General features: G+C 34.5%; 1 protein-coding gene across 4 annotated transcripts in view; it reads left to right on the top strand.

Moving 5' to 3' along the window:
* CSMD3 (CUB and Sushi multiple domains 3) overlaps positions 1-25,768 on the top strand; it is a 647,755-nt gene that overhangs the window by 506,743 nt on the left and 115,244 nt on the right. For 3 of the 4 annotated variants that reach the window (XM_065630190.1, XM_065630189.1, XM_065630188.1), the window contains 6 exons: positions 15,283-15,396; positions 16,046-16,141; positions 17,027-17,230; positions 19,967-20,091; positions 23,915-24,011; positions 24,947-25,051. In XM_065630190.1, coding sequence (XP_065486262.1) covers positions 15,283-15,396; positions 16,046-16,141; positions 17,027-17,230; positions 19,967-20,091; positions 23,915-24,011; positions 24,947-25,051 — 741 coding nt within the window. The remainder of the gene's footprint in view (positions 1-15,282; positions 15,397-16,045; positions 16,142-17,026; positions 17,231-19,966; positions 20,092-23,914; positions 24,012-24,946; positions 25,052-25,768) is intronic. The other variant, XM_065630191.1, reaches the window with a different exon arrangement.

Raw genomic sequence — 25,768 nt, 5'->3', positions numbered from 1 at the left:
GGTTTCAGTTTCCCTCAGGATAAAGAAAGTCTAAAACTCTATTCACCTACTTACCTAGTCCTTCAACTAATGAGGAATACAAAATTATGAACAATGCAAATTATACCAACCCCGCAAACCAGTCTAGATTTCATCTAAGCAAATGGTGTTCTACTAGAGGGATTGGTTGATTGGGCCTTATAACTCAGAAACTAAGTTCTGAAAATAATGCATCATGGCTTCATAAAAGGAATCAATAGTCATGATTACTTAACTGTTCATAAGTATCATAAATGTATGTTCAGTAATCAGTACATACAGATCATTAGATCATTGGACCATGACTTTTCTTTTTCTCCTTTTTTCCTTTTTTTTTTTCCCCCCATATTTTCCCACCTTTGTAGCTGAAAAAAAACCAATAAGAAAGTCATCCTAACAGAATTGAGGAATCTCCAAGTGCCTACTCCCTAATAGAGAAGTTTCACTGTTTGGCAGACAGAGAAACATGGCCAGAGAATCTGTGAGAAGTCATTGTGACCATTGCCAAGTTTCCATCTTGAAGTAATCTGCTGTATTTCAGGGAAGAAGCTCATAAGGCTCAGGCTAGGATCAAGGAACTGCAAAAAAATCCTTATACAAAAGTCTTCTACTTATAAAACTTTTCAATATTAGGCCTTATTCATGTAGTTATATTCCATTCTTCTCACATTTCCTCTTCATTATATTCCTTTGGATATAAAACATTCCTCTCCAAAGTAAGCTTATCTGTATTGACTCAGATGTTTGTATTCACCACGGTGTACACAGATAGAATCTTCAGAGATTCAGGATTTCTGACAGTGATTTCCCTCTAATTACACTTGTTTAGAAAGGGAAAAAAAATGTGTTTGCAATTCTCACCATGCTTTGCTTTTTTTTTTTTTTTTCCATTTGCAGTCCTGACTGCAGAAATAGGTGATTATTCCACATTCTTAAAACAGAATCTCTGAGCACTCTATTTTACTGAAGAAATGGTGGGGGTTTTATTTGTTTGCTATTTATATAAAACTATTTATTTATAGTAATTTAAAAATAAATATTTTAGTTAAACTTGGGATAAAGCCGAATTGTACCTACTCTGTTAACATCAGTAAATTGTTAAATTTCAGGAAAATGTGATTAAATCATCAAAAACAAGCTCCAAAAAAACCCAACTTGGAATCCAGGCTCTTGCACAGATTTTGTGTGCAACTTTTTATAGGAGTTTAAAATTTGAAATTTATTTTGAGAACTTATTAAAAGTCTGTCTAAATAAGGCTATTTAGGGAGGGGAAATGGCTTTGAGTTGCTACTTTGAGAGGGTGTTGAATTTCTGTTTTAGGGGCACGTGTGGAAAGACAGTGAATGATAGATTCTGATAGGTTTTTGATAGATTCCAACTGGGGTATGTCAATTAGGTAGGAGAATGGAAGAGGACCATATAGTTCAATAATGGATAAATAGCAGAAGAAGTAATGGGAAAAATAGGAAAAGTAGTGTACATACATATGCATGGATACATACACATATGCATGTATGTTGTCAAAGGGCAAATCCTCCCGGAAAGCAACACTCACCTAATGAGTCTTGCCCAGCTCTAAAGGAGAGAGTGTTACATGCATTGGGAACAAAAAGACAAACATAAACTTTGTTATTGTCATGCGTGAGACCTACCCAAGAACACTGCTCAGATAAAAGACATCTGTACCACATTTGTCCAGGTCTAACAAATAAAAGTATTCCAGTATGTACAGAACAAACAAACAAAAACCAGCACAGATGAACCTTGTGAAAGAGACACCGTAAGGTGGAAATGCTACATGTAGGTGTCAGGGTCACAGAATCACAGAATCACAGAATGTTAGGGATTGGAAAGGACCTCAAAAGATCATCCAGTCCAATCCCCCTGCCAGAGCAGGAACACCCAGATGAGGTTACACAGGAAGGTGTCCAGGCGGGTTTTGAATGTCTCCAGAGGAGGAGACTCCACAACCTCCCTGGGCAGCCTGTTCCAGTGTTCTGTCACTCTCACTGAGAAGAAGTTTCTTCTCATATTTAAGTGGAACCTCTTGTGTTCCAGTTTGTACCCATTACCCCTTATCCTATCATTGGTTGTCACAGAGAAGAGCCTGGCTCCTTCCTCGTGTCACTCACCCTTTACATATTTATAAACATTAATGAGGTCATCCCTCAGTCTCTTCTCCAAGCTAACGAGACCCAGCTCCCTCAGCCTTTCCTCATAAGGGAGATGGTCCACTCCCTTAATCATCTTTGTGGCTCTGCACTGGATGCCAGGCGAGACTCAGACATACCAAGAATTAGTTGCAAGTATTCCCTGCATGTATGGTACTGGTCACAGCTTGACTGGAGGAGCCTGTGTCTTGGCCAGCGTGAGCAAGAAGTTAGACATATGTCATAGAACAGAAATTCTATCTGCTGCGTTATCCACCCTGCTTTGTAAATGTTTGGGTTTGTATGTCTTTCACAGGTTTTACTCTACATACCTTTTGATAATGGATATGAAAGCATTTTTCAATGTTTCCTAATTTTATTTTCTTATTTTCCCACTGGGAATTGTTTTGGTTTTGCCTAATAATTAAAACAAAAAAAAAATATTCAGATATTAATTTCATCCGCACCATTCGGTAAGCTGAAGTGGTAATTTGTTTCAGATGAATGAACTGGTGAATCATCTGATCTAAACAATAACATTTATTAGTAGGATAATAAAGGATAATTATTATTCTCAGAAAGTTGTTGTACTTTTAATAGCTCTAAATTAGCAGAGAGGTGACTGAAGAATGAAACAGCTTTTTTAAAGTGAATTTTCCATTAAATCTAGAACTCTTATTACTTAATTAATAAGATGGCTTCAAATAAAACTGGTATCTTAATAAGATTTTATTTGTAATTGTATCTCAAAGAAAATAGTATTGAACTCTTCTTACTGTTGTTGTTGTTGTGATTCTTCCATAGTTAAAACAGCTTATTCGTTCTAGTATGTTGTCACGTCCTGCCATCAGGTATGAGTGGAGGGGAGAAGTGACTCAGGTTCGTGGGTCCTCTTCAGTTGGAAAACAGTACACGAAGTATTTAAGGTCCGCAAACAAAAGGCTTTTATTTTGCAGCTTGGCCCAGACGGTATATGATTCAGTGGCAGAAGGATTTACATTATTGTAGGTTCGACTGGTAAACATTAAAAGTTTGCAGCATATGTGGGGCTGTAAATCTTCTTATGTTACACATAAGAAGGAAAGCAAAAAGGTAGAAGTATGGGGAAGAAAGAATAGAGAGATAAAGATTTCACCATCCTTATGGCTCCGCTTTATGTGTGGTGGAGTTCTCAGTCTCGGGTCCAGCGATGTGCGGTGTCCTCTGGTGTCTTGTTCAGTTCATGTGGTGAGACTGGTGGGCAGAGTGGTCCTCAGGATGGTGGGTGGGCGCCGCCAGTGCTTGTACAAGGTGGGCCTTTATAGCCCTCTGGGTTGCCTGCTTGCATAACTTCTGGTGTTTTGTGGAGGTGTTATTGTGAAGGAGAGGAAAGTCTGGGGGGAAGGGATGATTGTGAAAGACTGACAAGTCTTGACAAGTCTCAGGCCACATTGAAGGGTCTCAGCTTTTCCCCTTTGTGCCATGCTGGGCGTATCAGAAGGTGGAGCTATGTGCCCTCTGGCACGTCCCCCACCTCCTGTATCGGCAGTATCAGCAGGCTGGCCGGACTGGTCTGTGGCTTGTTAGCTTGTCGTTGATATGTAAATCGCAGCTCACTCTATACTGAATGTATCATGTCCTGTGGCTGGATGAACTGGTTTTGCCACAATGTTTCGGCCATTATCCTTATCGGTACATGACATATGTGTATTACTTAAGAGGTTAGTGTTCCTGTGTTCCTTACACAAGCCTAGAGAGAGGTTTCACCAAAAATTTATTAAGGGGAGACCCACCTTCAAAATTAGGCACAGTATTTAATACCATATTAGCCATTTTCATGTTCTCTTATTATATTTTTTTCGTTATAATGTTCTTACATTGAAAAATCAGTTCTTGCCAGAACCTTAGGGAAGAGGTTTGCCGAGTGCAACTAAGGTTAACTTCTTGTGTTTGTGTATTTAGAGATAATAGTTTTATGAATGGTTTTGTGATTACAGTCCCAAGAACAACCAATAAGAATATTTTTTCTTAATCTCTCTAGATGTATTCTTTCTATTATATATAGGTGACTGTTAAAATCTACAGGAAAATAACAAAAAGTTGCAAGCATGTTTTATTTGTTCTTCAGTCTAGAGACTGTAATATAAAATCCAGATGTTTTACTTTTACCAGTGTACTCCTCTTTCTTTCCATAAAAACTTGCTTAGACTGTCAGGTGCTATAAAAATGTGATTCAGATTTGTTTTCTAAAAGTAAATAAGCAATAGTATATAAAAAGCAATGAAGCATGACTAGAAAATGCTGCCCAGGCTCAAGATTAGCAAGATCTAAGATGCAGACACAGTTCAGAATACTTTTATAGTAACAAGGCCATTGCCTCCTACTCTCTACTTCTAACTTCTTCCACTTATTCTTGTTCATAAAGTGAACAAAAGATGTGACCACAGAGCATGCAATGTACACAACTGGTCTCAGAATATTATTATACTGAATAGTACCTATTTCAGCATCAAATAAATGTCAGTAGTTGTTAGTGGTACAGTCTTGGACTTCTTTCCTCCATCCTGTTCTCGTAGGAGACTATAAGAAAACATATAAGCTGTAGGCTACAATTACTGGGCCTAAGAGAGATGTGTGCCACCTAATTGTCTTTTCCATTTCAGAGTATCCTGTCTGCTTGCACATCATAATTGCAAAGAACAGTTTTTTATTTAGATAAGAGCCTTTAGATAAGAGACAAGGAAATAAGTTAAATTTTAGGTTTTGAACAAAAGCTTTTGCACAAAAGCGGCAAGACTATTTTAAATAAACAGGAGTGTTGGATTATGTATATTATGCCTCAAAATTTCAGATCCTCAAGGTGATTAGGGATTATTAAGAAATGGAGTAATAAAGTAGAAGTGACAATACAATGAACTTATTTTTAATACCAGGATACTAAGAAATGAAACATTCTGTTTCCATTCATTATCTTAAATAATTGACTCACATCTGCTCATTCTTGTTACCTTAATTCTCTTTGCTGATGTTCTTAATAATGAATTAGAAACATGAAAATATGTTGTATCTTTAACTAAAGCAAAAAGTCAAAATGTGTCTCTAATACTTGAAATAAAATAAATTTACAAAGACTGATGCCTGAATTAATTAATTTAATTAAATAATTACATTCTGGCAGGTCTGTACAGGGCAAAAGTTTTCTGGTGATTTCTGTGGCTGAGTACTTATATTAAAATTCTTCCCATCAACCTGTAATGACTTTACTGAGAAATTAAAAGTGAATTGGCACAAAGTGTTTCTAAAACCACTGTACGAAGATAGACAACTCCTTCAATTTAAGACTGGCTCGGTTACCTAGTATTAGTAGTTCCCTGATTTAGAAATATTGATTAAGAATCTAAAAATCAATTGAATTAATACCAATATAAGTGAGCCTTAAAATGCATTTGATCACTGAATTTCTTGTTGGCACCATTTTTTCAGTAATTATAATAATAAATAGAATAACATCTATTCCTATTAAGAATAATTTTTAAAAGGTGTTTAAAATTAATCTTTCTGGGGTGTTTGTTTGTTTGTTTGTTTGAGGGGGTTTTGGGGGTTTTGTTTGTTTGTTTTGATTTTTTTTTCCATTTTCTATTCAGTAGGAATGTAATTAGACTCTTGGTAATTGGAGTTCAGTGATCACAATATGGATTGTAATCGTATAAATGGTCATTTAAATGATTTAGAAAAGATGCAGAAATAACATTTGTATGGGAGGATGACCTTGGGAAAAAGATATAGTCACCTACTGTGCCTTGTTTAGAAAAGCTTTTAATGATTTTCTATCTGTCCTTAATTCTGAGATAAGACACTGTAATTTTAATGTATAACTTACTTCTAATCATTAGTATTTTTCTTTTTGTTGATTGCTGCATATATTAATAGTATTTTATAGTTTCATCCATCTTATTTGAAATTAAACTGAATAAAAGGGAGATAATAAGGATTTTCTCATGCTTAAGTATGGCTTCTAATATAAAAAACTAAATAGAAATCTGTAAATTTTGATTTTTAAATCTGTATTGTATTGGAAAAAAACCAAACCAAATCAAACTGACAATAACATAACCCAAACAAAAACAAACAAACACAAAACCAAAACAAATCAAACCCTAAACAAACAGACAAAACAAAAATGCAAACAAAACCCAACAACAAATAGAACTCCCACAACAACAATAAACCCCAGAACGGACTTCATAATTAAAATAAATGGGCTTGTTCTACACTAATCTAATAAAATCAAATTCTCTATTTACTCTTCAAAATAAGGCCACCTAAATGTTCCTGGACCCTGTTCAAAGTGGTAAATTTTACACTCAGTGCACCTCTAATTCAAGTTTATTTTTTTCCTCCAGAATGTACCTCACCAGAAACAAATAAGAAACCTTATTGATAAAGGATGCAAAGAAACTGAGCCTACTACACTTTTCTTCAACAATGTTATTATGGATTCCCCCTAACTCTTTAAAAATAAATAAATATTAGAAACAAATACAACAACAAACTTTACAGTGTTAATGTTAGCAAGTATAATCTTTATGAAAGAATACTTTCATTAAGAGTCATTTGATGTACTGGTTACTGGTTATGGGGGTGGTTGAAGACTTTTCATCAGCACAGAAGAATCCATACCGGTATTTTTGTATCTGTCTGTGCCCGATCTCCACCAGTAGTTCCGAGTCCTTAAATGCATTTATATTTATGAACAAACGTGTAGTCTCTTACTTATCATAGAATCGTAGGGTCATGGAAGGGTCTATATACATATAGCTGGGAATCTTGTTCAAGATTCAGTTTTAAAACCCAAGGAATTCAAAAGAACCATGCCAGGGAAGAGTCCATCTCTGGGACATAGTGATCCATTTTGCTCCATGATTGGAATGTCAAATAAGAAATGGAATTTGCTGATAAAAGCATACAGCTTCAGAGGCAGAAATCATAGTGCTTAAGTGAGTTCACACTATTCAATGAGATTCATCATGCAACACAGTAGGAGATGAGAGGATACGCCAGCAACTAACTTCTTCAAAAGAAATTGCATTAAATCTAGCTGTAAATAGCTTAATGTCAAAAAACTGAAATGTGAATATGTATTCACACCTGCAATGTGAATATACACCTAAAGGCTGAAGAAATTCACAAAATATCCTTTTGTAGTTACACAGGTAATGAGTTAGACTGAGTCCAAAAAATAATATACTCATAGTATTCTTATTCTTCTCCTAGTCTGGGAATGTAGGAATACAGTAACATGAAAGAGGACAGGTCAGCATGTTTTCAGTCAACACTTTCTTTACAGAAGGAAAACAAAGAAAGAACAGCACAGTATGGCTTACAGGTCAGACCTAGATCTGTGCACTCCTGCTTTGTTTGTCTCTGAGATGATAGAATGGAACATCAATTTTCTTCACCTTCCTGCAGGGGAGGAAAGCATCACCTGAGAGCTTTAAGAATCAGAAGTCCTTCTGCCTTTTCTTATATGTTCCCTGTTTGTAGAGAGAATCCTTTATTCTTTCTTATCCTCCCTAATCTTCTGTATGTCCTGCCCAGAAATGGAGGACTCTACCTGAGAGAACAATAGCTGAGAGTACTGATGGAACACCAATAACTTCTGACGAAAGGCATATAGTTCAGTAAAGACTTTTTCCACAGATGAAGAGGTTAAGAGCTAGACAGCGGTGCATGTCACATACTTTGTGAAGAACTAGTATAAATTTGTATTAATTCTTCCTATCCAAGTACAGTTAGCTGGCACGGCTATGTGTGGTTTGGAAATTCTCTACAACTTTTATGTTATTGATTGATATTAAATGTAACTTTATTCAGGTATGTTTGATTTGCTAATAACAGTAAACTTTTGCTATATATATGATGATATTGAAATATAATTCCATTAGATTTGTTGATTTATATTGTATAGTCATAACTTTATACAGTACTGTAAGGAAAATCTATCTTCAGTAGCTATAGAAAATACATATAATTATAGATTTATGTTTATTATGTGTATACATATGTGTTCCTTTTACCTTTTGACTATCTTTAGTGTCTTAATTTTCAGCTATTTAATTTTTCTCTTTACTTTTATATCTGCTTATTTTTTGTATAATTATCAATTCCATTCAGTTTCAGTTGTTCAGACACTCTTGTTGATAATAATCTGTTCAAGATAAGCAGTTTTCTACTCCTACTCATGGCAGTAAGAATACCTTTTCTAGTGGTTTACACATAAAATCATCACTAGCCTTATTATGATGTGTAGTCTGCAGTGGTCCCAAGAGGCTTGTACTGTTAGAAATAATTTTTACTACTCACAAGTTCAGGAACACTAGAGAGCTGTTTTATTCTGGTATTTGCTTTGAAATGGATTGAGATTTACCCAATAGGATACTAGTAGTAGGACTCTACTTTGTATTCAGAAACAATTTTTTTTCTGTTATAGCATATGCTGAAAAGTGTCAACCATTACAGAGAAATCTAACAGATATCATTAAAAATTGCTGCTACGGACACAGAGTAGACTGAATGTATTAACAGTAACTGGCAGACAACCAAATGTTTGGAAATGTAAGAGAAAAATTCAGAAAAATTACACCTCTGCTACTTTTTTCATTTAAGAACTAAACAATGATAGCAACAGTGCTAACTCAGAGGTACTCAGTTATTGTTATGTCAAACTGAAGTGTTCCGCTAGATGGTAGAAGATGAGATCTTCCAATTTGTTTATGTGCATTTGTCAAAATATATTTGTTACCTTACTTAAAGCTATATTCTTGTATGCATGAATTCTGTAATATCATCTCTTTAGGATGTCATCTTTCAGTTTTTCCCTTCAAAAACCTTCTCCATGATTATTGAACAATTTATCTTTGTAGAGTGCAACATACGTTCAAATTATCTTGCAGTTTTAATGGACACTTTTCTCAGGCAGAAGGAGGTGAATATCAGTTTATTTGGTGTTTCCATGATTATGATTTAATTAAAAATATTGGGTCAGTCTATCATTACAGTGTATTGCTAGTTCATCCTAAATACAATGGAAAACTTCATAACTTTTTGTTATCTGTTTCTTCTGATGAAGATAAATACTTACTCACAGAGGAAGTCTATGTTCCAGCAGGAGGAGGCAGATATTAGTTGTAACAGTAGGTAGCCTCTGACTGTTTCCACAAGATAGTAACAGTGATTTTTCTCCTTTCAGCATAAGACAGCAACAAGTTTTAATAAACCTTTCAACTTTTAGCATCTGTGAGTTCATTAACCATACTTTTTGCAGTACATGAATGCTAACCTAAGTAATGAATCTTCATGATAAAACCCTCCTAGATGTGGATATTCTGCAGTTCATTTGTGTATTTTATCTTTTTCATGGCTGCCGTATGGCTAGTTCTAAGTGTCTTGATGGTGACATCCCAAGGAAATTATAGAAAAATTGAAAATTTTAACAATGTCCTGTTTCTCACAAAAAAATAAAGAAGAAATATCTTTCCTCCCCTCCCCTTCCTAAAAAAGCAAAAAACCAAAAAAACCCAAAAAAACAACAATATAAAAAAATTCTAAAATCTCTACAATAAAAGTTAGAGAGATTATCGTATTAGTGTAGTCAGATCTTCATGCAGCTTTCTGATTTTGTTGAGAATTACTGTCTTTCATATGAGAATGGGCACAAGAGTTTCTTCTGTCTGATAATCATTTGATTCATGACCCTAATCCAATCAGCTGTAAAGTCTTGCTGAGATTTTCTCATCAAGAGACTCTCGCACAATCGTTTCCTGCTTCCTGCTTCCTGTAGTTATGCCTGAATCCTGCTCATTTAAAGCATGGACTTTCTCCATTGTCATTTATCATTTAGCTGACTGGCCATGATCCACCACTTAGCACAATGACTGGGGTCTCCAAACTTGGGAGTTCAGATGTATGAGAAATCTGCATTTCTTGTTTCTTGGTGCGTACTTGTTGTCTTTAATCACAATAGATACCATTTCTCTTAGAGAGAGTTTTCTCTTTTTCTGTCTTTTAAAAAAGGTTGTAGTTCTGAACAATGTTGTTTTATTTTCTCTGAAAAGATATTAAAAAAATATTATAATTCCTTTATAAGACAATAGGAAAAACATCACAGCTAAATAATAAACAAAGAGAGGATGTCATCAGTGGAACTGATGAAGAATCAGATTTTTTTTTTTCACCGTGAAATAAAATTCCCATGCTGTCATGAGAAAAAATCTCCTTTGGAAAGATTATTTAGTCTAATGACAGAAATTCTGTTTGAAACTATGAGAAGCTGGCTTCTGCTGAGCAACTTCAAGTTCTGAAGAAGTCCTCAAGCTCTGTAATAAGACCTGTGTGTATATCACAACTGTTAGATACTTGAACACCCTAATTTTTCATTCAAAGTCAAAACAAACTTATTAACATAGTAGAAAAGATTTATCTAAAACACCATGCTCAAGCACAATTTAAAGTTATCATTCATAAGAAATGGATTGCTTTATCTGGGTTTTGGTTTGTTGGGCTTTTTTTTTTTTTTTTTCCTCTTCTTCAAAACTAATTTACTACAAGAAAAGCAGTGATGTTAGTGTAGAAAATAACAACCATGATGCAGACTGTGTATATCTTTTCCAAATTGAAGCAGAGGTTTTTTTTAAATAATTTCTGATTGGAGACATATATGTATATAAAGAGTTGCAGAGGTAATTTGGGCCCTATTTTAATTAACAGGGTTGATTTTCCTTTGTCAGTGACTGTTACCAAGACCTATACTTATAAGCGAAAATTCAGTCTTGAAGCAAACATCTGAGCTTCATCAGAAGGCTTTATATGAAATGCACATTTCAGTTTATGTAATAACAGTGTAAAACCATGTTAGTCCCTTTGGTAAAATCTTAAAGGCAAATGAATTACATCAGCAACAGACTTGATATTTTACACCAGAGCTTTCCGAGTTCAATAAATCATTAGACACACAAAATATCCCACTGATGTGAATGGGAAACAGGCTGAGGAAAGACAGCCGGTCTTACTCCACTGATATCCATATAAATTATTCAGAGTATTTTTTTAGCTCTGATACCTGACATAAGCATGTATTTTATCCAGGTAGATACAACTTGATCAGCATGGTGTTAATGGTAATTATATGCTACCTGTTAAGATTCGACTTTCAAGTTGCATTTAATACTTTACTGGGACAGAAGTGACAGCAATTCAGGGATCTTTTCGGAAGAATCTGATGGTACATGGCCCTGGCGAGATGACAAGTCCAGGACATCCAGTTGATTTTCAGGGATCATGCCCTCCAAGATAAAAAATGCTCCATTCCAATGATCAGGAAATCAAACAAAGGCAGCAAGAAGCCTGCATGGATGAACAAGAAGCTACTGATAAAGCTTTACCATAAAAAAAAATAAGTAGGCAAGATGTTGAAGCAGGGTCAGGTGTCCTGGGAAGAATCCAAATGCTGTTCAAGCATGCAAAAATGGGATTACGAAAGCCAAAGCCCATCTAGAATTGAATCTGGAAAGGGACATGAGAGGCTTCTACAGATATATCAGCAACAAAAAGAGGAGGGAAGGTGTGAGCCCTTTCTTGAATGGGGTGGAGTCCCTGGTGAAAAAGTATGCAGAGAAGACTGAATTACAAAATGCCTTCTTTGCTTCAGTCTTTACCGGTAAACCAGCCTTGAGCAATCCCAGACCACTGAGATCAGTAGAAAAGTCTAGAGCAAGGACAACTTGGACGAGGACTAGGTGACAGAGCCCTTGAACAAACAGGACATATACGAACCCATGGGACATGATGGAATGCATCCATGAGCACTGAGGAAGGTCAGTTACCTTGAAAGGTCATGATGGTTAAGGGAGGTTCCCAAGGGCTGGAACAAGACAAATGTCACACCTGTCTTCAAGACCGGCAAGGAGAAGGATTGAAGGAACTATAGGCCCATTTGCCTTACCTCTGTACCTGGGTAGGTGACAGAGAAAATCGTCCTTGTCACCTTCTCCAAATATATTAAGGACAGAAAGATGATTGAAAGTAGTCACCGTAGATTTGAAAATGGGGAAGCAGTCCTGACCTGATAGCCTTCTACAATGAGATGACTGGCTTGGTGGTTTGAGTGGAGAGCAGTGGATACTGTTTATCTCGACTTGAACAAGTCTTTCAGCACATTCTTCCATAACATCCTCATTGACACACTGAGGAAATACCAGCTAGATAAGCAGACAGTGAGATGGATTGAAAACTGTCTGAACTGCCAAGCTCAAAGGCTTGTGGTCAGTAGCATGAAGGGTAACTGGCAGTCAGTTGGTAATGGTGTACCCCAGGGGTCAATGCTACACCCAGTACTGTTTAGTATCTTCATAAATTACCTGTATAATAGGACGGAGTGTATTCTCAGCAAGTTTGCAGATGATACAAAAATGAATGAGTATCTGATACGTCATATGGTAGTGCTGCCATTCAAAACAACCACAAATGCTCTAAGAAATGGGTGGACAGGAAGCTCATGAAGTTCAAGAAAAAGAAATAAAGGGTCTGGAGCCAAGGAAAAATGCCATGCACCAGTACAGACTGGGGATCAGCTAGCTGAAAAGCAGGTTTGCAGAAAAGCTCATGGGGGTCCTGGTGGATGCCAAGTTGATCATCAGGCAGCAACGTGCCCCTGTGGCAAAGAATGCCAGCAGCCTCCTGGCATGCATTCAGCAATGCATTGTTAGCAGCTCGAGAGACGTGATCCTTCTCCTCTGTTCAGTACTGGTAGGATGTATTTGGGGTGGTGCAGCCAGTGCTAATCTCCCCAGTAAAACAGAGACATGGGCATACTGGAGTGAGTTCAGCAAAGGGCAACACAGATGATTAAGGGACTGGAGCACTGGACATATAATGAGAGGCTGAAAGAGTAGGGACTGTTCATCCTGGAGAAGAGAAAGTGAAGGGGGATCTCATCAGTATGTATAAATACCAAGAAAGCAAAGGAGGCAGGTCTAGATTTCTCCATGGTGTCCAGTGACAGAACAAGGGAGAATCGACATAAACTGAAAAGAAATTATTTTCAAACATACCAATTAAAATACCGAAGTAAACTCTGTATATGTTTATTTCTTACTTTAAAAATGAAACCGAATATTCTTTGATGAAATTTTTAACCAGTGAACTGTTTTGTGCCAATTCCATCTGTTTTTTAGATGCTTTCCAAACTCATTCAAAGTATCCAGATGTTACAGTGATGAAAGCCATCGAAAAATCTAGATATTTAGAGGCATGGAAAGTTCTTCTGTCTAGCTCTGGCCTGGTTAAAAGGGAGCTTGCTCATGCTGCTGTATTTTAAATTAATGAATTCCCTTAATCTCCTAAATTAATGACAGTATTAATACTATGGTTTCCCTGGAATTTTGACAGGAAAAAAAATAATATAAATGGAAAAGTATAAAAAGCACAGAAAATTTTTTTAATTGTTTTTGAGGCAATACATGAATTAGTGTCATGACTATGAAAATTCCAAGAGAAAAGCTTCTTTTCAGTCTTGTAAAGTAAAAGACACTTAAATATCTGAGAAAAATGTTAAGCCACAAAATACAGAGAAAAAGATATTTTATTTTCAAGTATCATTGCTACAAAGCAGTGAAGGCCAAGATGAACATACCTTCAGGAATAATTTGCGGCCCAACTTTAGACATCAAGTTTTGACCGGTGACTTTCATTCTTTTGTAATAGTTGACAGGATAGCAAATGATTGATAGTGAGACATTCTTTAGAGAATACTTCTTCATCCATTATTTAAAAAAAAATATATCACCCCCCCCAAATCCTTCAAAGTGATTTGATCTTTATTTGAAGTGGGTAATTATTTTTAATGAGTTTCCCAGGCCCTTGATAATAGTTATGTGTGCTTGTTAAGTTATGCCTCAGCACTTGCCCGAATTTTCCATACATAGTTTGCAACTTAATTTCAAATCGGGAATAGCAGTGGAAGTCACAAAGAACTTTACTTGGCTCAATGGCAAGATGAAATTCATTGAGTATGAAAATAAGATTTGATAAAAAGACAAATGTGATAGAAACAATTAACTGGATTAAGTTTGTTAGCTATCATCTTTAGCAACATCAAAGAGAAGATGTGGATACAACTGAATATTAGATGAAAAATAAGCAAAGCTAGTAAAAACTTTAATGTTTTATTTTCTGGAGATTAGAAGAAAAATGATGGAGATAATTTGGCATTATACTTATGGTTCCTCCTAAAAAAGGACTAAAATATTCAAAAGTGTCTCACAGAGCGTTTTAAAATTACTATATAAATGCTTTTTAGGTACTAGGGCCAGAATTAATCCAAACAAATACCTTTTTTCTTTTCACTGTGATGTGAATTTGCCACACAGACCTTTGAATTTCAGTGCAAAAATAACATTCTCGAATTGAGTTGTTCTTCTTGCATAAGTTTAAAAATAATACTTTCTGTGATCCAGTATATGTATTCTGTAAAGTGTTTGTTGCTTTGAATCAGTTGCTTGTTTATTTCATAAAAGTGAAGAATCACTGAATGTTAATGTTCTTAAGAAAAATGAAACATTCCAAGGTAAGTAATACTTGATAATTAATTAATAAAATACTATCCATATCAATATGCCTAGAATTATAAAGGAAGATATTGCACTGAGAATTCAGACATGTGTTGGTTGCAGGAGAGCAGAGAATTTCAAAGTGTATTCAACAGCAGAAAAAAGGTTTTGTGCCCTCATTACAGGAATCTTTTAACAAGAAAATGTATGATTTGTATACCTTCATTGTCTCTGTATATATAGAGAATTATGTTTTTATCGATTTACTGCTGTAATGGTAGGAAAATAATATTAAACACTATAATAGCTAATTAAAGTATCAAATCAATATATAAATATATTTTTATTTACATATTATTAAAACAATATATTAATGTATTTTTTTAATCTTCCTTTTTTGTTGCTGTTTTTTGGTTGGTTGGTTTTGGTTTGGTTTTGTTTTGTGTGTTCTGTTTTCTTTCTTTCTCATTCTGTCTTCCTTTATTTTGGCATTGGTGCCCCTTGTTTTTTCTCCATCATGTTTGGTCAGTGGTTTTTGGCCAGTTTGTATTTTTCCAGACGTCACTCCATGATGTAGTTGAAGTATATGATGGTCCAACTCTGCAGTCATCTTTGTTATCCTCTCTCTCAGGATCACATTCAGGTATCCTTTAACAGAACTGTCATTAACCTGGTATTTATTTTTTTATGAACCCAGAAAGACAGTGCAGTCAGAAGAAAAAAAAAAAGTCATATTTTCTTAGATTAAATTCAGGCAAATGTATGAAATCAGGATTTTAAACTAAAAGCCTAGTCACTCAAAACTTTTCATATTAATCAATAAAATTAAGTAAAATTGAATCTATTTTTAAAAATTATTTTCTTCTAATATTTAGCTATTATAGTGGGTGTCTGGGGCTTCTTATCTTGTGCCTTTAAAATTTTTATCTAGTGAGCAATCTAAAATGGATATCGTATACTTAAAAGGGAAAGCAGCATATATTTCTAGTAAAGTATAGATTATGTGCATTTTGACTCCATTAAAAGGGGTATGGGGCTTGGGTTCTTTTTAGTAAAAGAAAAAAGCAACAAATATTCCTAAGAACTGAAATGAGTTTTAGTCCCCCTTTTCTAGAACACCATAATACTGCCAACATAAAATATTGAAATAGCATATATCTTGCAAAGTTTATTGAAGAAGAACAGGGGTTTGGGAATTTTGTTTCTAGCTGGAAAGAGGTTGACAGGTATTTTGAATGCTTTTTTAGTAAAAAAATTGTTATGATAGCTTTGTATTTGCTTTGTTTGAGTAGGTGAATCCCTTCCATTGAGCTCAGGTAACCAGATCACTGTTAGATTTACTTCAGTTGGACCAATAACAGCTAAAGGATTTCATTTTGTTTATCAAGGTGAGACAACTTGGAAAAAAATGTACATTTATTCTTTTCATCACAGATTGTAAATCACCAGAGAGAAACAGACTGAGAATGTAGATGAAAGTATTAGCCTGTTAACAATGTAAGAAATTTTACCATTTCTGCATATTTTGAAAAACGCTTAAAATCATTATTTTATCTAGATTTCAGATCTGGATTTTGAAGCTTAAATTAAATATTTAAGAAGCATAAGAGAGGTTCTAAATTTAAGAAAAGTTATACAAAGCAGCTGTTTGTGTTTGTTAATCTATTTGACTAATGTTAGATCTATTTGGCTGCTCAAACTGGTTAATATCACAATTTGAATATGAGTAACTGTAAATGTTCTTACCTGTGGGCGAATCAGTGACCTTACTTTTATTATATTAAGGCGCTTCTCTTGATTTACATTATTTTCCTTTTTATGGGTCAAACACAGAAATGGTTATGCATCAATACTTGCTACTGTAATTCATTCTTTCATTAAATTTAAATTCTGATCTGACAGTCAGAATACACATTTAGAAATCCACAGGAAAAAAAGTAAATATCTGACACAGAATGTTATTTTAAAAGCATGTATTAGCTCATTATTTCATAGTCATATTTCTTTTCAGTGCCATTTTAGAAAGGTTTCAGTGCAGATTTTATGCACTGCTTTTAATCTTGACAAGGATATCTGTGCAATGCTTTTCTAAATAGTAACTCAGACATTGAAAGCATGTAATCTGTATTGTAAAGATTCATTTGGGGATTATGAAAATATTCTGGCAAATAACTGAATGCTACTTCCAGTCATTTTGAATATTTGGGGTTCAAAAACTGTCTTCCTTCACGAAATTTAAAATTAAGAATCTACAACTGTTTGTACATTTGCAGCTGTTCCAAGGACAAGTGCAACACAGTGTAGCTCTGTGCCTGAACCGAGATTTGGAAAAAGGATTGGAAATGAATTTGCCGTTGGGTCATTGGTTCTTTTTGAGTGCAATCCAGGATATATCCTTCATGGATCAACAGCAATTAGATGTGATACAGTACCAAATGCATTGGCACAATGGAATGATTCACTCCCTACATGTGTTGGTGAGTTCTTAAGGCTTTTAAAAATGCTGCCAAAGGTGTAGACCATTCTGTCTAGCTGAATGTGTTCCTTCTTTGTCATTTTACAATATTTTATTCTTGGTTACTTTTACTCATTTCATTCAAGGTTAAGATTTTATTCCCCTTTCTGTTCTAACCTTGCTGGGACATTTCATGAGTTTCATGAACACACTCTGCAGCTATACGTTTCATGTTAGCTTATTTTACATTAATCAGTGGTGGTCCCTGGCTGTTCCTTAATCAAGACTCAGAAATGTCCCTTTGTGCCCTGACTGCATGCAAGACTAAAATATTCTCACCTTGTGGATCAAAAACAAGATATTGCAAGCTATTAGAAAGAACAGTGCTATATTAAAGAATTAGAAATAGTTACACTAATATTTCATTGCTTGTCAGAAACAAAGCAGTAATTTTTCTGATCAGAAAATATACTATGTCTGGTTCTAGTCATACAAGATTAAATTCTCAAAATTAAATTCCTTAAATAAAGTGCATCCATTTATATTTACAAAGCTGATTTATACCCATTGGAAATCTCATGGTTAAGCTGAAAAGCCTGACAGTAAAGAGATAAAGTTCTAATGGTACATTTTTCTATAGGTATCTGTCAAGGGTAAATATTATACATTTACGTATTAAGTTTTATTAGTTTGGCATAGTTTCTTATATGGAAAAAATATAAATGAATTAAAATTGTTTATCATTTGCACAGATGTTTTTGCAATGCCATCAAACTTTTCCACTTGTAACATCTGTTGCAGTACTGACTGCATTATACATTAATTTTCTGTAAATTAAATACATTGAAAATTATTCATTTCGTGGGCGAAGACATCTGAAAAACTCCATTTCAAACCAAAATAATAAATATATATATGAATTAAAGTTACTTTACTTTTCTACACAGAAAACAGATTTTTTATTAAAAATATCCTAACCCATTGCAGAAAACAGATTAAGGTATTGACTCCAGCATTAAGAAATACATAAGCGGGGTTTTAGATGAGTGGAGGAAAGGAAAATCAATTTTTCATTAGGTGGATTTTAAATCTTCTGTGCTAACCAGTTGATGGTGCATAGTAGATTCTGAGTAGTTTTCAGTAAAATAAAAGATTTTCTCCAAAATACTAAAGACTTGATATGTGTCAAAACTAAGTACCACTGGGGTAATGTTAATAAAATATAATTAAGAAGCTATTATACTAAAATAATGTTTACTTAGACTGTTTCAGGGGCAGGATTAGAACCAAAATGTATATATCAATAAGAAGCTGATGTACATAGCTATGTTTCATTTATTCTCAGTGATTACAGTTTGATCAGTAGAACTGTGCTGTTTATCCCCTTGAAATGTATTCCCTTTATTTTTCAGATATAACAACCCAACAAAGTGTTGAAATAATTGTTTTGGCCATTGATCACAATATATTATTGATATTTTAATACATAATTTAGTCTATGGAAGAGAAAGGTATCTGTCTCTAGGCAAGTTGAACTGAGAAAGGGTTACAGGCCTCCTTCTGTCTGAAAAGCACTGTGCCAATAAAGGTGATAAAATACACGAGATGAAAATTGCATTGAACTAAACCAGTTTAATTATTGAAGTGGTAGACATGACCATATTTGACCATATTAAGTTGCCTTAACTGTAGTGGATGCTTGAATATTTTCTTACAGATACTAGACTTCAATCATTGTGTCTGTTCATCCTTGTATGAGTAATTATTTAAACACTTTAAGTAACATTGACTTTTAGTTTATCCATGTAGTTCCCAAAAGATTTTATCAGTTATATGCTACATGAAAAGTTGCTACAGTATTCATTATTAAGTTACATTCTCATATCTATTTTCTAAATCCTCACTTTTTTTTTTTTTTTTGTTCAGAACTCAGTAGTGTTGCGTAGAAGTGATACATTGACTTGTAATGGTTTTGATAAACCATCTCATCAATCTTTTCAGTCAAGTACTTAAATACCAACAGAATATCTGTATCTAGATTAAGCTGTATTATTCTTTGTCACTGGTAGAGTATCTAATGATCTAGACAAGATACACTCAAGTTGAACATCAGAAGAGACACTTGATGGTACTGAACGCCTCTATCCTATTTCATGCGTAACAGTTGTATTAATCCATGGGCAGGGATATGACAAGTGCAGTCTTGCGAGCATTTAGCAATTTCTTTACTAATGTGACAGAATTCTATTCTGTAATGGGGTAACTCACACAAGCAAAGAGAACAGTCAAAGAGTTGAGACCAGTGCCATTAATTATTTAGACAACAACAAAGTAGCAATATTAAGAAAGAAGGTATCTTTTTATGACATATTTTAAACTTTTACACTAATACAATACATAACTGTTCAAATTTCATTCTTAACCCCTAAAAATAACGTTTTTATAAGATTACTAAGATACAATTAAAGGGATTTCACTTTGTTAAATGTCAAATAAATAAGAGTAATATGAGTGTGATTCTGTCAGGTAGAAAACTGGAATAATTCTACTTTTCCTTTATTCATTTTGGGTCATTTAAAGGAAGGTTTTTGAGATACAAGATTTTATTTTCCTGAAGCAAAAATAAACTTTTTAATATAGCATAAATTTACAAAAGTTTTCAGCCATGGTATGCTGAATATTGTGTAAGCTTTTATTATAACTTTTCTCACTTCTGAAGTCTCATACTTCTTTTCTTGCCTTGTGCACTTCCTTTCAGTGCCCTGTGGTGGAATTTTAACAAAGCGCAAAGGGACCATTTTGTCTCCTGGTTACCCTGAGCCTTATGACAACAATCTGAATTGTGTGTGGAAGATCACAGTACCAGAGGGAGCTGGGATTCAAGTAAGTATACTTGCTATTTGCTTGCTGTAATCATGTTTAAAACTGTCTTTTCTGATGCAAGAGCATGAAAAGATAATTTATTCATACATTTTTCTATCTCACTAATGGTTGTCACAATGGAATTTGTTCCACATTCATACAGTTGTTAAAAGTTATAAAATTTACAAAAATATTGAAAGTTACACTTGTAACTTTTGACTTAGAAGAAAATCACAGATATTTAAAATGTATTATTTCAATAGGTCAGTGAGTCTTTGTAAGTCAGAGGAAACAGAGAGGCTTTCCTGTGATTTTTTTTTTTACTCTCTCAAAATGAACAGGTCTTCTCTAACAGAGTGAAATTAAATGAGTTGGTTCCATGGACAAGTTATATATGCTTTCCTAGAAACTCTTTTATTTACTCTGTAGTTAGGGAAGTTCATTGTCATATAAGATGCTTCAGAATGTTTCAACATGAGGTGGGAATTGGTCGTTTAAAATATTGTCTGAATTGTCATTTACTAAAATTAAGGTTAAGAACTTAATGGAACACATAGCAGAAAAGTATCCATTAACCTAAGTCATGCTTATCTCACACTTTAGAGCTCACTGAAGAAACTGTCAGAAATCTGGTTATTGGAAATGCAGTTGAGTTTAATAAATGAGGACTTCTAAGCTGATCAAATGTATAGCAAAATACGTATCAAGGAATCATGGTATGAAGTTTTCTAGGTCTACTCTTGGTTAAAATATAACTGCTCTAGAAAAGGAATAAAAAAGTGTTCAGTTTCTGTAGGTAAAGATTTGATAATAAAAAACAGGAAAACCATTGTGGACAGTTTTTTAAAGCTTTTTAATAAATTATATCACAGAGCTTTTAACTTATTCTACTGTGTCAACAAAAGTTTTTAAAGTAGTATGAGTTTATACTTCGCTAATTTATAAGCACTGAGAAAAATCTATTTTTTGTTTTAAATAACTAAAATACTTAAGAAAAACATAAAAACTATGGAAGAACACAGAAGTAATTGCAAATACAACCTAAGACCATACATGACAACATTTATGATTTCAATTTTCTAAGCTGCCAATGTCCATTAACAATAGTATTTAATAATTTAAATCAGTTTTGAGATTGATTTTGGGGAACACTACTGGATTTAAACAGTTGACTAAGTCAGGATACTTTAATCTTTGTATTTCTTATACAATCATTAATGTAAGTTAAACACTTAGAGGACAGTTCAGAGGACTTAATTTAAGCATTCTTTGGTGTCCTGACTTAGGCAGTCACTGTTGCTTTTTTGGAAGTGCTTAGCTCTTATCACTGACTGCATTGGGTGACTAAATTACTAACTTCGATTTCAGGTTAAGTGTTTAATCTGCATGATATTGTCTTGCTCCAGAGTGATAATAAAAAGATATATTTACTGTTTGCTTTTTAACTAGCTCTTCTGTGTTTTTCTGGTAAGACAGTGAATAGCACCCTTACTTTCTATTATCAGCTACTGAATAGATGATTAATTTATACTTGTATAAATGTAATGACAACAGGGCAGTCTCATAGGCATATCTGTATGATTGTAATTAGATCTGTAGAACATTTAATTATCAATGAAGCAGGACAGTTATGAAGTGTGGTATTCATGCTTGATCCTTTGAATTGTGTCTGATTTTCAGGCCTAGATCTGAGGAAGATAAAGTCCCTTATATAGTAAATTGAATACAGCTAGTGCATAATCAGTAAGACAGAGTATACACCAAAAGTCATAATACCATTTTTACTGTGTTATTTTTCAAACCTGAGCTTAGCGTTATATCTGCTAATGACATAAAAAATGGCATCAGAATTGTTTTTTTTCTTTTTTTTCACTTCGTAGGAAATAAAGAACAGACTATACATATATAAATATGGAATTATTACTGTGAAAATCAGCTGCTTGACACAACATTTGAAAATTGATTTTGTCCAACGTTAGAATGCAGGCCAAAGCAGATATTCAAGATACTGTGATAGATTACGTTTTTGTGTTTGTGTAAATGCATAAAATATCTGGGCATTTTTCCTGACCAATATTTATTCTTTGAAAGTAACACAGACACTTCACCAGCTTTAAAGGAGAGGAAGATAATTAATCACCAATGCATATTCCTCTGTGAAATGTGTAGATGAAATTTTAGATTATTTAGGCAGAACAGCCATCGATGTGTATGATTTCATTGTGGAATTTGTTGAAACGGTGTGATCAGATGTAGATGCTGAGCTGTCTTGCATCAAACAAAAAAGCAGAAATTTAAAAGTAGATTTAGGTAAATATGAAGTGTGCACCCAAAGCCTGCCTTCAGGCATCTCACCTAAATACCATATATCAGGAAATTAATCTACCATGGTTTCTTATAATGTCAGGGCAGAAAGGACGTTCAAGTAGATAATTCAAAACATCTAATATAGACTCTGGTTCTGAATCACTGCCTAAAGGTATGTCTGTCTGTTTATTAACTATATGGGGAGGTTAGAGCAACTAGCATCAGTTGCACTAAAATGGATGTTTTAAATTAAGTGTCTATGATGAATATAAAAACTGTAGTCAGCAGCAATCTGGCACTGAAAACACATTAAAAAATTGGATAATTTGAAATTTGTTCTGAAGGTCTCCTAGGTGTCTGCACTTCCAATTCTGTATGTCTTCAGAAATACTCCTGACAGAGACTACACCCATAAGTTTCACCTAAATCTCTTGTGAACCGAAGGCAGTTAGGTCTTGAAGTCTTCTAACAGACCAGAACCAGTGGGCCTCCTCTAAGTATCTAAAACATGCTAACAGTCATGACATTTCCATTGCTTCACTTAAAAAAAAAAAGATCATCCTTTGGCTGTAGTACGTGGCCAATTCCTACAAAAAAGTACAGTGTTTAAGGTCTCCATCCAAGAAATTGTAGCCAAACTAAATATTCCTTTTACCTAAAAGAAAGTCCATTTTGGAAAAAAATAAAAGGAAGAATAATGGAGACAGAAGAACAGTGAAAGAAGCATGATTCTATAACTTAGTAACTAAGGTACCCCTTTTTGAGGGTGTTAGAGATTTTATCCATGCTTCTGTCACTCTTTATATGCTTTTCATTAAACAGATGTTTCACTAAAAAAAATGCCAGACCCTGCCCCTTGTAAAACAAGAACAGGAACCTGGCATTTCTTTACTTCATGTGGAGTGCTTTCACTATATGAGATCAGACTGTCTGCTTACAACTTTGCGTCTCCTTATGAGTGGAAGAATGTTGCCACCTCTGGAAGAAATGAAGTGAATTTTTGTCTTTGGCTTGTAGCATGCTAGTGACTGCTCCTGCTCAGGAGATGAGTCCATGCTGAAGGTAACTGAATACAGGAGGTTGCTTTTACCTGGAGGCAGAATTGAATGTGGAAAGATAGAAGAAGCAGCCTGTATTACTGTGGAACTGTTTTTAGCCCTGGATAAATGAGAGAGAATCACGAAGAAACTGCAGTAATTGATGATACCATATTTTGTCTTCCTCTCAATGTTATCCAAATAAGGGTATCATATTCTATACCCACTTGATTTTACTGGTTGTGTGGCACTTGTCAGAGGTAATACATGGTTGTCACTAAATTTCACAGGATTTAGAACTCTGTTTGGCAATTAAATATAAAAAATATTGCAATGCGATTTTATTCACTTAATGATGATTTTCCATTTGCTTTGACAATGAGACCAAGTCACAACTTTTAATGATTGAAAGCAACAGAAGCTACAATTCACAGTCATCTTTGTGCTTGAATACACAGGGGAAGAAGTTTATATTCTTTACCTCACATTTTTGTTCATAGGTGCAAGTGGTGAGTTTTGCCACAGAACACAACTGGGATTCCTTAGACTTTTATGATGGTGCTGACAACAATGCTCCAAGGCTTGGAAGTTACTCAGGTGACTGAGAAGATTTTACAATAAATGTTTCACATATTCAACCCTTTATTGTAAACACACAGCTCTTTCTAGTTCTTTTATGTGTGTGTGTGTGTGTGTATGTGTGTGTGTACATGCGTGTGTATTTCTCCTATAATTAACAATAGGTAGTATTCTTTCTGTTTCAATCAGCCATCTCTTAGCACACTTTCATAAAGCTGAATACTTGAAAATGTTAGAAATGAAATAACATTCAGAAGGTCCCAAAGTAGACATCTATTAATCTTATTGTTTGCCCACTCTTATAGCAGAGTCCAGAAACACAGACCTCTAAAAGACATGCTTCTTGAAATTATACATGACTAAAGGATGTATTCCTTATCCTTATTTTAGATAAACAAAACAATTCTGTTTGCCTTGCTTTTTCTTATTTTCCTTTATTTTACTTCATTCTTGTGTACAGAATGTGATCACAGAAAATAAGATTGTTGTCTTGTATTTTGCTGAAACACAAATAAATAATCAATCACATTTCTAAGAATAGCCCTAAAAAATATATTCAGAGCTACTTGATATATTTGACTGTTACATTTAAAATTATTCCAGTCACAGGATTTGCTCGTGCTTTTATTTTGTGGATAAACTTGTATAATATAAACTTGTATAATATAAATTTATATTAGACCTTGCTTCTCTGAGTGCCTATAGTTCACATCTCTGATATTGTGGCGCACTGAAAATGTAGTAAAACTTTTATAGAGACAGATATAATATTTGACAGCATTCATAACAAACTATGGTGTAATTGGTTATGGGACCTATCTCCCCCTCCCATCCTCTCTCCTCCCTTTCCCCCTTTTTCTTTTTCTCTTTCTTTCTTTTTAAATACACATGTACATTTAGGCATTTAGTTCAGTTTCTGTGCATTTCAAAAATATTTTGATTTCTCTTTTCAGGAACAACCATACCTCCACTTCTCAACAGCACATCAAATAATCTGTACCTAAATTTTCAGTCTGATATCAGTGTTTCAGCTGCTGGATTTCATCTTGAGTACACAGGTAAAGCAGAAATATTCAATGAATTAAGATCTCTTGCTGGTTCTAGACATCAGGTCTACCTAAACCATATGAAAAAAGGATATTCAGTCCTATTGCACATAATGAGATACATACTACCACGTCAAAGACATTGGTAAAATCCTCATTCAATTCCAAGTGAAAAAGACCAGGCCTAAAAGCTGTACTGTAAGGACTGGGAAATTTAGTTTGTCTTGCTTTCACATTGAATTTGGTTTTGCCCTCTGAAAACCTTTTCTGAGCATACAGCAGCCAGGAGTAAATGCAGAGATGCTCCTGGGACAATCCAAATAACAAGATTGGTATTTATATTGTTGTTGCAAGCAAAATCAGCATCTTGATTTAGGGGATTTCAATTTAACCTTTTTGTCAATTAAAAATAATTACTGATTCTGGTATTGAAGAAAAATATTAACACAAAAAAACACTTAGGAAAAACTCACCTCCAGGTGAGTGACACCTCCCCACACACACACTTTTTTGTTCTCGCCAACCCTATACTCCATCCCTTTGGTGAGGCAAGGGCAGTGCAGCAGATTGGGTCAGTGTCCTGTGATTCCTATGGTCCCTTTAGGGTCCCACCTCTCAGTGCTGGCTTAGGTGGACACTTGGGCTCCAATCCCTGCTCAACCATCTGGTTTGGTTGCAGCCTCTGCTCAGTCGTGTTCTTCTCTCTGTCCTCCTTCTGCGAGGTCTTCT

The sequence above is a fragment of the Caloenas nicobarica genome, chromosome 2 (genome assembly GCF_036013445.1).
Source record: "Caloenas nicobarica isolate bCalNic1 chromosome 2, bCalNic1.hap1, whole genome shotgun sequence".
NCBI lineage: Eukaryota > Metazoa > Chordata > Aves > Columbiformes > Columbidae > Caloenas > Caloenas nicobarica.
Note: the sequence above shows the minus strand (reverse complement) of the source record. Positions and strands in the feature narration are given on the sequence as shown.